Raw genomic sequence first — 14,209 nt, 5'->3', positions numbered from 1 at the left:
ATGTCTTTCCCAAATCACTGCGTTAAAGGAATATCTACAGTTAAAGGCTTTCCCTTGTCCAATGTGCTTAAAGGGCATCAGCCAACAGCATGTAATGGATGGAAATTATAACCGACGGAGATGTTGCCATTTTTGCAGGATCTAGTTTATGTAAACTTAACATGGCTTGGTTACTACAGAAAATGGTTACATATTTGTAGTTTCTCAATCTACACACCTGTGGGCCCAAAATAAATACGACCTAAATACTGTGGAAAAATTTCAGCTGAAAACTGAATCCTAGATTACAGACACTAAACCTAACATCACAGCCTTGAAGAGACTGAATTGAAAAACTATTTACTAAGTCTCAAAGGGTAAAGTGCATTGCAACTACATCTGCTTCAAGGGGAAGAAAATAAGGACTGCTACAGATGAGTAGCGTGGGTAGTGGGGACTACCCAGTATGTTTGCAGTGCACACCGAACAAGAAAGCATAATCCCACCTGTAAAATTTAAGAGGGTAAGAAAATAGTCCTGGCAAATATGTCAGACTTGTTAATATAGTGAGGTTACAGAAAGTTGAAATTTCAGTATGTTCTCAATTCTGGGGACCAGAGCTATGAAAACAACCCTTACCCTACAAGGTACTGTGAAACTTGCAACATTAAAATAATAAATTACTCTGAGCATCCCTTGTATCTCAGACTATTCAGAATAAACACATAGGCCAGCACACGAGAACTAAGGAGGGATGTGGTTGGTGGCTGTAATTGCAACAGGTCACTCAGAATCTACCTGAAGTCTCAGTTTTCCTATTTGTCAATTAAGAATATTGCCTCCCTGCCTCAAGGGTGTGTTTATTCACAGGTCCAATTAATTAGTATTTCTGAAACACCCACACCATACAGATGAGAACCAAGTATTTCTACCCATCTGGTTAGATGAAACACACTTTCCTCTAAACACATGCTGAAGCAGTAGTTCAGTTCACAAATTAAAGTGAGCTCCAAGCTGAGAGCCAGAATTACACCAGTATTATTAACCTACTACTTATTTTGCAATATCTGGTAGTTTATCTTCCTTATAGACCAAGACTGGTCCATAGCACTAGCACTGCAGACCTGTAAAATGTTTCACTGCAGACAGTCATTACCTTCTTGAGTACCAACGTCTCCCCACAAAGTCAACTCATCTATCACAAGAGCATGCATGGGTTGACCGTGAAATTATTAACAAGTTGGGGTTTTTTTAAATCTCATTTAAGTTCCTCACAATGATCTTAATGACTCACATATTTTACTTCTGCAAATTATTTTCTTCGTGCATCTGGTATTTCAGTACCATACAGTCTGTAAAGAACAATGACAGAGTGTAAAGGTTGCCTGGTATCCCTTTAATGGTGTGGCAAGACACGTGTTTCAGGTGCTATTAGTGCTGCCACTACTAAAGTGAGAGAAGACCAAAGAAAAAGTTAACAAAGGAACAGGGAACACCAATTTAAAAGACAGAAAATAATCATAGTTTGTTTGTTACAAAACTTAAATTCAGATATTGCATGAAGACCCTTAATTATTTTACAGATCTCCAAATGGCTTTTCTTGCACGTTTTTCTCACTCACAGTTTAAGGATTATTTTATATCACACCAGTTCACAGAAGTGTCATTTCCTTTGCAATCACAGGCTCAAGATTAATCTCCTCTGCTGCTAGTACCAAGGTGCACCTGCAATACTGCCAGAATTCTAACATTATTCAGAGTATTAGAAAAACAACAAAACAAAAAACTTCTGTTAAGGGTGCATCTGGCAAACTCAACAAACAACATTCTACCTGGATGTACCTGTTACACTAAGCAGCCATCACTGAAACCAAGTTCACCAACTGCAAAAGGAAAAGAAGTATGCTCATAGATAATACTACCTTCAGATAATTTACTACATATCTTTCTAAATTAAAGTATACTATCAACTATGGATGCACACTGTTAGGATGTACAATTTTCTATAAAGAACTATCAAGTCCAGTACCCTGCCTCCCATGTAACCTGTGACTGATGTGTTAGAGGAAGACAATAACTGCATAATAAACCTTTCCAGTTGTGCAATCATGCATGTTGCTGGAGAGCTGGGATATCTCTGTCAGGCATATAAACGTAGAACACTGGACAAAGACAACCATTTGACCTTCAAGAGTCTTTCTTTGTCAAATGCAGAGTAAGACAAACACATAATGACCCTGAACAATAATTAAAGCTATGTACAAAATGTTGACTTTCAAAACAAGACATTATCGAACAGGTAAAAAAGAAACACACACATACAAAGGAAGGAAGGCACACTGAACTAAGAAATGACAAGAGAGCCTTAATTCATAGAGCAAATCTGTGAATTTCTTCACAAAAAACAAACTCTAATGACATTAAAGTTGTCAGATTTCACAGGGAACTTGATACACCACTCTGAATTCTCTTCTAGTGGAAGGAGCTTAAGGTTGGGTTTAGATGCGTTCATAGCTCTGATCAACAGACTTTGATGTGACCTCTCAAATATCACACAAGTTAAGAAAACTAAGGAATTATAGGCCTTCTTGTCTATGTGGTCTAATACAAAACAATACAAACCAAAAAACAAAATAACCCAACAAAAAACCAAACCAAAACCAACCAAACAAAAAAAGACAAAAAAGGTGTGGTGTTTATACCCCTTGAGATGAACCAATATATCTTGTGTACGTCAAACCGAGTGAGTTAATGCATTAACATACATTTCATTCTGGAGGAGCCACTTCAATGAGGAATGAATGCAAGATAGGTATTTTGAAAGATTAGGTTTACCTGCTAGTAATGCACATATCAAAGAGGCTTTAAAAAAGTGTTATAAATGTCATTAACGAGTATAGGCACCAGACCAGAATACTTATAAATTCAAAACTGGCATGTCACTCGGAGTCTAATCAATTTAAAGAGGCACTGTGAAAGGTGGTGATGCTGCTATGCAGTAATTACTACTACCGTAGAATGAAATAGTGTTATCTAAATGAATACTTGCTCTACATTAATTCCCCTTAGTTAGACAAGTACATGAAGTAGGCAGAAAAAGTTCTATTAGTCTATAAAAGGCGTTAGTGTTAAGAAATGCAAAATACTTGCATCTTCAATTCTATAAACTTCACAAAAGGTGCAAATGATTTAACGCTTCCCAGGCTCACATAGGCAGGTCAGTACTGTTATGTCTAGTTTTCCTAGAAGTACCATCATCTCGGGGCAGTGCTTTTTGCAAGCTTGACATAGCAGCAGTTCTTTCAATGTCTATCACAGCATACAGCTCTGTGCGCCTGGTTGGAGTCTGCGGAAGTGGAGTGGTGGGGGTTTTTGGAGTCTGAGGGTTGTCGGAGTCACTACCACCTTCCAAGTCAACCTGTATGTAGTTGAGCTGCCTGTGTTCTAAACTTGGACGCCTAATGTCAAAGTTAAAGACTGTTGGGGTACAGTCCCGACGTCGCGTAAATTCTACTTTATGAGCACTTGCTGGTACTGTTACATTCTCTGTATTGACATAATTATGCATTGGATCTAGGTTATTGTGGTAGCCATTTAGAGATGGGGTCTTTGGTCCTAAACTGTCATCTTCATCTCTACTCAGCTTACGGGCTTCCCAAACAGGAGGCAAGGATGGCAAGTTCTCATAGTTCAACAGCGCAGTTCTCCTCTGAGCAGAGTTGTTAATGTTCTGGGTGTCTGAGGTACTGGTTGATGTCAAACGACCTCTCCTGACCCCTGAGGCACTAGGGATTGACAACCTATTTATGTTTTCATACACCAGTTTATTACCAGATGGTGTATCTCTACGTTCATCACTGTCGTACCCAGTGTCCCATTCAGTATTGTTTGTGCTGCTGCCACTAACTTGGTCTCTCCCAAGTTGTTCCAGTTTCTCTCTTTCCATTAATTGCCTTTGAACAGGTGTTGGTCCTAAAACAAACTTGACTCCTTCAGGCTCCAGGAGAACCTGAGCATCTCTGTCATCAGTACACATCTGATCTTCTTTTGCTTTAGTTGTTTCAGGGTTTGAAAGCTTTGATTCCAATGGCGCATGCACACTTGATCGACTTTTTCTTTCCTCTTGTACCCCAGTAGTGTTGACGTAAGTGTGTACCTACAAGGGGAAGAAAAAACAAGTAAATTTAAATGCTATTCGTGCCTTTTCTCCCCCTCCAAATTTCTTTCCTTCTCAACTCCCTGCTTTTTCTAATCAGAATACCTGAAAAGCAAATCTCATGATAGCAGCTGTTTAAGTGCAGATGACATATATTTCACATGTTGCTGAACTGTGCTGTTTTAGGAGTTTTTTTCCTTTGTTGGTTTAGTTAATGTTACTCTAACAAAAGAATAGAACTTACACCTACACTAGTGACTATTTTGATTTCATATTTTACCTCAATTGTGCTCTAGTTACAGCTTTTAAGATTCTATTCCAGCTCTGCTCTGGTCAGGGCAAGCTTCAGCTGCTTCAACTTAGCTCATTAGTTCAAACAGACAAATCAGTGAGAGCTCTGCTGTCCCTCACTATGACAGTGACCAACAGTTCAACAGTTGCTTTGGATAAATTTGTCTTTGTAATTTCCACACTGCAAAGGAAACGTAACTAACACAGCCACCCACCCCACCACCCCTAGGATCTCGCCATGTGTACTACTCAAGCAATGAGAAGAGAGGTTGGCTCTACTGGAAGAACAGTCCATTCTTTCTTCAAGAGCCAACAGTCTCCTAAAAACAAACTAAAGGAGAAAAACATAATTCTGTATGAACGAGGGCACTCAGAATTAGAAAAGAAGAGGAGTTGGCACTGGATGCCACTAAGAAAGACAAGAATATACCCCTAGGTTATCCCTCCAAGTTCCCACAGTAGATCAATGGGAATGACTGGAGTAATGAATTCCTTCTCTAAATTTTAATTCTGTGTCTGGATACCTAAACAGCAAAAGCAGTATTTGACAGCAGCAGTCATCTAGCCTTCCCTACTTCTCTGTCAAGCTCTACCAGCTGAAGTGTTATTTACTGCTCGCTTGACTCCTACACTCATTGCTTTCTCTTAAATTGATTTCTCTTCAATAGCTCCAACAGCAACACTTGGACTCTTCTGTGGGGGCTCTTAACAAATCCTTTCCCACAAGATGCTTTGCTGCATTTGGGTCCAGTTACCTTCTCTGATTTCCAACACTGGTTCTTGTCATACACATATTCCTAAATGACACCATAAATTTTATTAAACTTGACTAACATTTTCAGCAACAATCTGAATGAGGAGACAGAACACCCCCTTCTGGAAGTCTTCAGTCTATCTCAGATTGGTAGGGTTTCCACTGAGAGGGATCTCAGCAGAACTGACCTCACAGAAACCTCATGAAGTTCAGCAACAGCAAATGGGAAGTCCAGTGCCTGATAGGGAACAACTATACCACAAGCTTGGCACCAGCTTGAAAAGAGCCTTGCAGGAAAGCACTGGCAGTCCAGGTGAATGGTAAGCTGAATGCAAGTCAGCAGGATACCCTTGCAGCAATGAAAACCAAATGTGCATTGGTTTGTGTTAGTGAAAGCACAGCCCAGTAGGTTAAAGAAAGTGATTTTTACTGTCAATCCCACACTTGTGAGACTGAATCTGGGCTCCCCAGTATGAGACAGACATCACCACACTGGAAGAACTGCAGTAGGAAGCCATGTTTAGAAAGGCACATGACATACAAGGAGAATTTGAGAGCGCCATCCTTGTTCACTCTTAAGAGAAGGTGCTGTGGTTTAAGCCCAGGCCGTAAATCAGAACTATGCAGTCTTCCCTCCGCCCCAGCTCCCAGAGCGATGGGGAGGAGAATCAAAAGAATGTAACTCCCACGGGCTGAGATAAGAACAGTCCAGTAACTAAGGTATAACAAAAACCACTACTGCTACCACCAATAATAATAATAAGGGAAATAACATGGGAAGAGAATACAACACCACCCGTCAAAACACAGCCCGACTGAGCAGTGAACCAGCCCTTCCAGGTAACTTCCAGTTACATCCCAGGCATGACTTGCTGCAGTATGCAATACCTCTTCAACTAGTTTGGATCAGGTGTCCTGTCGCTGCTTCCTCCTGGTTTCCCCTCCTCCCTGGCAGAGCATAAGACTCACAAGGTCCTTGGTCAGACTAAACATTTGAGCAGTAACTAAAAACAACGGTGTTATCAGCGCTGTTCCTGGTCTGAAAGTCAAAAACACAGCACTGCACCAGCTACTAAAAAGGAGAAAAAAAATGACTGCTACTGCTGAACCCAGGACAGAAGGCCAGAAAACCACCTAACAACTGTTTTCAACTACTGAAGAGGTAAAGAAAAAGACAGAGCCAGACCCTTTTTGAAGCTGTTCAGCAAAAGGCTAAGGAGCAATGAGTTACCAGCTATAACAAGAAAAAATCCATAGATGTACTAGGGAGAAATGCTTTCACAACAAAGGTGTTGAAACACTGGCTCAGAGTGTTATAGAATCCCCTTGGAGTATTCAAAGCATGATAGGACAAGGCTCTGTGCAGCTGCCTCTGACTTTAAGATTTGACCTAGAGGACTCTAGAGGTCCCTTCTAACCTAAATTATTCCACGATTTCTATTCACCAAATAGAAAACAGCTTTTTGACCAAAATCTCTAATTAGAAAGTACAACTCAGGTGTTGTAAAATATATTTACTGAAATTTTTGAGTATATGCCAATACATACTTTCTGTATCTTTATTAATATATAAGATGAGCAACTTAGTTAATTTCCTCCACCAGCTATCCTACAAAGTGTCATTTTTAAAAGGTGAAGCAAACATTTTTTTGAGGCAGTTAATATATTGTAGAAATACATTACACCCTATACTGAAAAACACAAATGAAAGCCTATAGAGCAAGCATTAGAAAAATCTGAACTAATGCAGAACCTAACTTGTATAAAAGTAAAAAATACCCACTTGGTCCTCTGCTACAAGTAAAGGATGTGTTGATTCTTCACCAACAGAGGGGAGGCGTGCACTTCCGACAGAAGGATGTCTGCTGGAAGGATGTGATGAAGCATCTCCAAAAGATGGATATCTGGGATAGCCGTTAGGTAAACTTTGGGCATTGAACCCAGGAGCTGATTCAATTAGAAAACAAGTAAAGCCATATTAAAATAGAACATTTTACTGTATATGAGTAAGATGCTTTGTATCTTCATTTTCGATTTTCAAAGGAGAAATTAAAATATGCAAACCAATGTTAAATATTCACAAGACAATTTTGCTGGGGGAGAGGAAAGGAAATGCAAATTGGAGAGTACAGCATCCCAGTATTTACTGAGAAACATCTCTGAAGCAACTACTGAAATCCAGGTGTATTACACATCGTAGTTCCCCCAGTAAACTCCCTATACAACTTCTCAGTTTACCATTAGCTTGTCTCCTTAACAAACAGTACACTTATAATAATAAGCTTCTATTTCTCTGAAATCATCAATAACCTGGAAATCCTAGTTTCAAATACCAAGCCATCTGTCTGAGATTACTTAAAATCCTCTGGTATTTCTGAAAGGACTTCACCCATCCATCTACTTACAGCAAAATAAATATTAGAAACCCACTGCAGATGTGATATTACCATTACCTTTTCCCCCTTAATGAAAAGGTTGGAACATTACCTAACATTAACGTTTCTCAGAAATGCTACAAGTAAAATATGGTGACATATTATAAAGCAACACTGCTTCAGTGTTCTTACCCATACACCTATTGAATTGTTTTATAGTGCAACACTGCTTCAGTGAAGCAGTATTCTTATGAAACAACTTGTTTCTTAAAGCTGAAGAACTTGACTATGGTAGTTTTGTTCCCAAGACTTAGGATTCCCTAAAAAAATCCTCAGCAATTACCTCAAGAGAATGCATTACTGGTACTTAGGCTCTTAGCTTTAAATTAGTTTTCTTTTTAATTACTTAAAGATTTAATGCAAATTAAATGCTATTTTCAGCTAAGCACCACATTACATTCAGGTATGTCATCTAATAGCACAACCATACTTACTGGTAGGCGTTCGAGGGGTTCTTGGAGCTTCCAACTCAGTTTGATGATTATTCCTTTCTACTACTGGTTCTTCTACCACATTTATGCTATTATTCTGCATTATCTCTTGCAACATATTAAAGAGCTCTTCTGCACGGGCACATTTAAAGGCAAAGATTCCTATAAATACACAAGGAAAAAATCAAAATCCTTTAACTTAAGAAACATGTCTTACAATGTATGTAACTTTCAAAAAACAGAATTGGAATCCACGGAACGAATACCTGCCAAGGAAACAAAATGTTAAGAAACTTTTATTTCACCAAAATACACAAATTACTGTGAAAACCTTAAAAGTATTTATCTAATAGAAGAATAAGATTCCCATGCACCAAAAGTTCAATTAGAACAGAAAACTGGTTAAGTGCAAACTAAGTTCTGAGTGCTAAACGAGGGGTTTAAACAAAACAAAACAACACAAAGCAGGGCAAGGTTTTTTTCTTTTTTTTTTTTTAAGCTGAGGAAAAGGATACCTGTTTGATAAATTAATTAAAAAACCCAAAACAAAACTAGTAAATGAAACTACTGTGGTGTTACACGGTCATATTTTTCAAATCAGGTTTCTATTGAATTACCATAAAAATAAGATCCCTGTACAACAGGAAAGAAGAATTTAAATACTGGATAAGAGTTTGGTTTCTTTGAAAAGATTAAAATGAAAAGCTAGTAAGACAAACTGTGTGAAACGGACAGTAACAAACCAATTGCTTTAGGCTAAAGGATAGACACAGAAAACAAAGTTAGCAGCAATACCATGTCTTTTGCGTGTGTATTGTGCCACTTTGCCTTTAAACAGCAGGGAGCGCCCCAACTTACCCTCACCAGCAAAGTCGCAGCTTTGGATTATTCTTCCATTGAAAGCATGAAGTTAAAGTTGACATGCTTGTTAAACGTGGGTGCAGGTGCTCATTTTTTAAAGTGAGTATTACAATCTTAAAACACTCTTTACTAAAACTACCTACCTAAATAACTAGTTCTGTAGGTACAATTACGGTAATACACTGGCAATTACTATCAAAATATATTTATTTAAGGACAAAGAACTGTGACAGATCAGAACTACCAGAAAGGCTCCACATGGCAGAAGTTCACAAAAACCCAGCTGGGAATATATCAAATGGACTAAGAGGAATGACGCTCCACAGTTAATATTCAGCTGCTGCAGTGAATAAGCTTCATGCTTGCAACACAGCAGCTGCAGAGCTGCCTCTCTGCTCCATTTCTCCAACCCATGATCCAGTTCAAGTATAATCCATGTTTAATTTTTTGCATATTTATGAAAACTCACACAAGATACTTTAATCTTAAGGGACAAAAAGTAAAATAAAAAAAAATCTAGGTTCACAAACTTTAAAAAGCTCACAGTATGTTTCTGAGAAATTCAGCTGTCTTTACCTATTTGTTTTAAAAAGTGCTTCCAAATTGCTGATTCCTTAAAGTATGAGGTGAACCAAATTGTCACTGAAATTGCAAGCAAAACTAACTTGATGAAACCTTGATTTTTATTAAATATGTCCACTTTAATACAATGTGATCTGTCATTTACAGAACATGGTGATACACAATCTCCTCCAAGTTTTCTACCCTTAATTATCTATTTAGCTGCACTCCCAAAACTCATCAATTAATATAATTTGAGATTAAATGGAAAACACAAACAGGAATACCAAGTAATGCAATCAGTAAAAGTTGCTGGGCAATATTCAGGGTACACTCAAATAAAACTCTTGGTCTTCACACCAAGTGAAGTTTTGCAGCTGTGCCCACAAAGCCCAGGGTAGGTCTCAGCAACAATGCTCCACTGCAAAAAAGGCAGCAGAGGGAACATTTTCTGGCAGATTTCTTTTTTCTCAATATGCACAGAATTTTAATATTACATAAGGAAGGCAAGAAAGGGCTGCTGCTTACACAGGCTGCTTAATCTTCTCTATTAAAAAATTAATATAGGAGGCTAGCAGAAAACTCATGTAGACTTGGTGGAAAATTCTGCACATTTGCTAACAGGCCATGGGAAAGAAACTTTAAAATAGTATTTTCAGTTTAATTTTATCTAATTTACGTATTTAGAAGCAGCAGTAAATTAAATCTGAAATACCAATTAAAGTGATTTCCTTCAAGATGAACTTTATCACTTTCTTCAAGGAGTCTGAGAATTTAGGTCAATATGGAGTGTACTGTAACATTTGAAAATATCTCCATTTCTCATTAGGAAATAAGCTGAGAACGCCTTCTAAGCTCTTATTAAAATACCCCAACTGTCTGCTCTTATCTCTGCTTGGGCAAAGAAGATTGAATGGTAAGCTCTGTTTATGATAAAGTTCTTTCATCTTACTGATATTTTACTGGCAAGTTTTAAAAAACTGCAATTGCTAAATATCATTATTGATAACAGCACTACTAAATGCTAAAAATCTTCAAGAAAATGGAAATGCGACTTAATTTCACAAGGTACGAATACGTAAGAATTCCAACTACACACAGCTACGTTCCAGTAGAAAGATGAAAAACGAGGCCAAAACCACTACACCCTTGGGGACTACTGCAGTGAAGAGAGAGAAAAGCCTAAATCTTCTCACTGGGAGCCAACCTTGGCAAAGGCAGGCATGACTAGGAACTGCAAAGGTAACCAATCTTTTCCAATTAAAGCCACACAGAAAATAACTCAGCATAACTGGAGATTACACTTCATACAAATAATATGAATTCGAAAATGGCATCACTGATATAAATGGAAGTGGCATTTGTTTTTGGAAGAGGATGAAACACAAGTGTGCTACTGAAGACAATAATAGACTAGCAATATCCAGTTCGCATCAGTGATCCAATCTTTTAAAATCTAAAAGTTGAGAATTCTTTGAATTCCAAGGAGATTTGTCCACAGTTCCAGGTTTCACTGCCCTTCTCTGAAGGTCAAGTCAGCCTCTGAGGTAGGAATTCCTTGTCAAAAACACCTCCTAAGTTGATGAGAGCTATCCACACGTACTAGCATGAAGTGCTCTAGACCTACAATGCCAAAAACTGTGTAAAACTGAAATCCTCATTTTACAATAAGACCATTCCTCATAAGGTAACACACTTTCTTCCCCCAGAAACCACCTTCCCATATAAAATTATAGCCTTTATAACTCTTGCCAAAGGACAGGCAAATATACTTTTTTGTTTTGGGGATGGGGGAGAAGGAAAGGAAGTGTCATCCGACATCAAATAATTTCCAAAAAGGTTTCAGTACAAGAAGCTCACATACCTTGTCCAGTTTGACACCTTCGGCCACTTTCAAAAGAGAAAAGATTTGAATCATAGCCATAGCGACGGAGACAGAGGTAGTGCCATTTTACAGAGTCCCTTTTACGGGTGTACAAAATTAGTTCTGTATCTGTAAGTTCCATTATGCCAGAACCCAGTTCATTACCATCATCATCCACATTAATAACCTGTAAAAAGGAAGTTAAATAGCATTATGTCAGTACTGTCTGAACACCAATAGTACTACTACTAATGTTTCCCTGATAATGCTCCACTTGCTCTATCATACCGGTTATGATCCTTGAGGTAAAAGTAAAAACACAAAACACCTCAAACCAGTTCCTTTGCTTCCCCCCACCTAGAATTAAAAGTAATACATATTTAAAAGTGGTATGAGTAAGACTACATGACATTACTGTAAAACCCAAGGAGAAATTTAAAACACAAGAGATTTGTAAGTTTAACTTTTTTAAACTGGCTTTATGTACATGTTATAGTGTTTTTACCCAGATAAGGCATACCTCAGATAATGGAATCTTTTTAGAGACCCATTTCTGAAAAAATATTTGATTTGTCATATAACCCCACTTACAGTCAGGTAAAGGAATGAAAAAAGGATAAGCAGCTCCAAGATAAAGCTTTTCACATACGTGTATAGCCTTGCACTGTGCTGAATCACCAGACTGGTTGAGACTTTTTTATGCCCTTTCAAAAAAAACCCCAAAATAATTCAAATATCCTATGATTACCTTGTGTGAAAATGTGTATAAAGATTAAAACCCTTCTTTCTGCTTTTAAACCAGTTTGAGGTCACCTGCATCCTTTAGGCAATCTGGACAATGTCTATTTTCACAGACTCATAGAAATAGTTTGGGTTGGAAGGGAGCTTCAAAGGTCATCTAGTCCAACACCCCTGTATGGACATCTTCAATTAGAAGATTCCTCCGCATTTCTTTTATCTCACAATACTTCTTCTAATGGGATTCTGGTTTGCTCAATAAAAAGGCTACCAAAAAAACCCTTCCCTATGATATCGATTAATGTTACTTCTTAAAGAGAGATTTTCAAGTTGAAATCTAGTCAATTGAAAAGAATTAAGAATAGTTAAATCTGCCACTGAGGCTTATGCCAACTTTCTTCATTTTACAAATTACATGCTTGCATCTCCTCCCCCCTGCTGCTAAATCGGTGACCCACACAATCAATAGAGAAATTCTATGAGGACAAAAATAGGAACTAGTTACACAAAGTGATGTCAAATGCATAAAAAGCAAGAAAACAGAAAAATATTTTATCCTTCAGCTTTTTCTACTGATAATACAAAACATTTCCAGAAATTCCCATGGCTTCAAAGCTCCTTTTGGTGTTGCCCAAAGGCAAATCATGAATCATTTTTCACTATGGAAGCATTACATTCCTTTGCCAACTCACAGAGACAGTTTGGAGCAGAGAAGCAAATCTGACTTGTGTGACTATGCAAAGGTATGTTTACTTAAAGTCACTGACTTCAGCAGCTTCATGTGAAGCATGTTAAATACATGAACAAGTGTTCACAAGCTTATAAATTCCAGGGATATGAGGGCCAGAAGCACATTTATAAATAAAATTTCTTAAAGGACAAATTAAAACTTTTTATTATCCTGACAAAAATACTACCATTAGTAGTGGGCTTCAAAAATTTGCCATTGCTAACTCCACATACAGGTTCACAATCACACTTCTCCAACAGACCTTCCCTTATGCTCACAACTCCCTTCCTAACTTCCATAACCTCACAGAGGCAAAAACATTTACTAGGGCCCTACCAACAAAAGCACAGGACTGCTCCTCTTTCCTGAAGATCAAAACTATCACAAAAAAGCCTACCCATCTAGAGAATTCCTGTCACTGCTGGTAAGAGAGGATTTCTCAAAGGGGCAGTAGAAGCTGGTAGCTATAGACACCTTCAACTCTGTAATGTTACAACTGTTCAGTAATTCTCACCCTTTTTTTACATAATTTAAGGGAAAAAAAAACCTGCTGTGCAAGAAAGCAACAAAATAATTAAGAACATATCACACCATTTGCTTACCTTAAACTTGTTTCGATGGTTATCTGGGACAGTTTCTTTATCTGGACAGCTACAACAGCTACCCATGACTTCTTTAGAAGACCATGTGATCTCTAAAGGCGAAAAAAGACCCAAGCAAACATGAAAAGTATTGTTTAGTTGAATAAAAATTAAAGTATCATGAATAAAAACCCAAAACAAGTTGCTCTGTGAAATTACAATTCTTCATGATGAATTTTACAGTCATAAGCAATTAAAAAAAATCAACATAAATATTAGAAATATTTTTAAATAGTTAAATTAGATTTGGCATTTAGGAGTGGTAACACAGAGCTGTTAAAGTCCTACCAATAATTCAACTCTAGGTTACTACAAAACAGACCCATTTGATTTGTCACCTTAATTCCCATGGCAGCAGCTTGGGGAAACAAAACTCAACAACTTACTGGGTGCGATTCTCATCTCCTGAACCAGGGCCTTTACACAGGGCAACTCTCCGGATTCCAGTTCTAAATGAGCACTCCCCAGCCGAGACTGCTGAGCACAGCCCTAGTGACGCCCATACAAGCCCTGGGCTGTAGGAGGTTACCAGGCAGAGGCAACACAAAGAGCCTGCATGGCAGTCCTGAAAGGCTGCCCTGGCTTCAGCAGCTCCAGGGCTGGCTTGCAAGAGAGTGGAGACATTCCAAGCCCAGAGGCAGCCCTGTGCTGGCAGCAGTGCAGCGACACTCTGTGCTTCACATTTAAATACTTCCCATATAGCAATGTACATAAAACTATGCAATCAAAGTCAAGAGAAGGAAAAAAACCCACATTCAACACAAATAT

At 38.2% G+C, this 14,209-nt stretch overlaps 1 protein-coding gene across 1 annotated transcript; it reads right to left on the bottom strand.

The window, feature by feature from the left end:
• Positions 1–1,354: 1,354 nt before the first annotated feature.
• FRS2 (fibroblast growth factor receptor substrate 2) lies at positions 1,355–13,873 on the bottom strand. The gene is made up of 6 exons (XM_031043270.2): positions 13,828–13,873; positions 13,403–13,494; positions 11,333–11,519; positions 8,050–8,208; positions 6,964–7,127; positions 1,355–4,135 (listed from the first exon to the last, which is right to left on the bottom strand). Exons 1-6 carry the CDS (start codon positions 13,841–13,843, stop codon positions 3,185–3,187), a joined length of 1,569 nt encoding a protein of 522 aa, XP_030899130.1. The 5' UTR covers positions 13,844–13,873; the 3' UTR covers positions 1,355–3,184.
• Positions 13,874–14,209: the final 336 nt, after the last annotated feature.

This window comes from Melopsittacus undulatus, chromosome 5 (assembly GCF_012275295.1).
Source record: "Melopsittacus undulatus isolate bMelUnd1 chromosome 5, bMelUnd1.mat.Z, whole genome shotgun sequence".
NCBI lineage: Eukaryota > Metazoa > Chordata > Aves > Psittaciformes > Psittaculidae > Melopsittacus > Melopsittacus undulatus.
The sequence above is the reverse complement of the archived record's forward strand: the minus strand, read 5'-3'. Positions and strand labels throughout refer to the sequence as shown.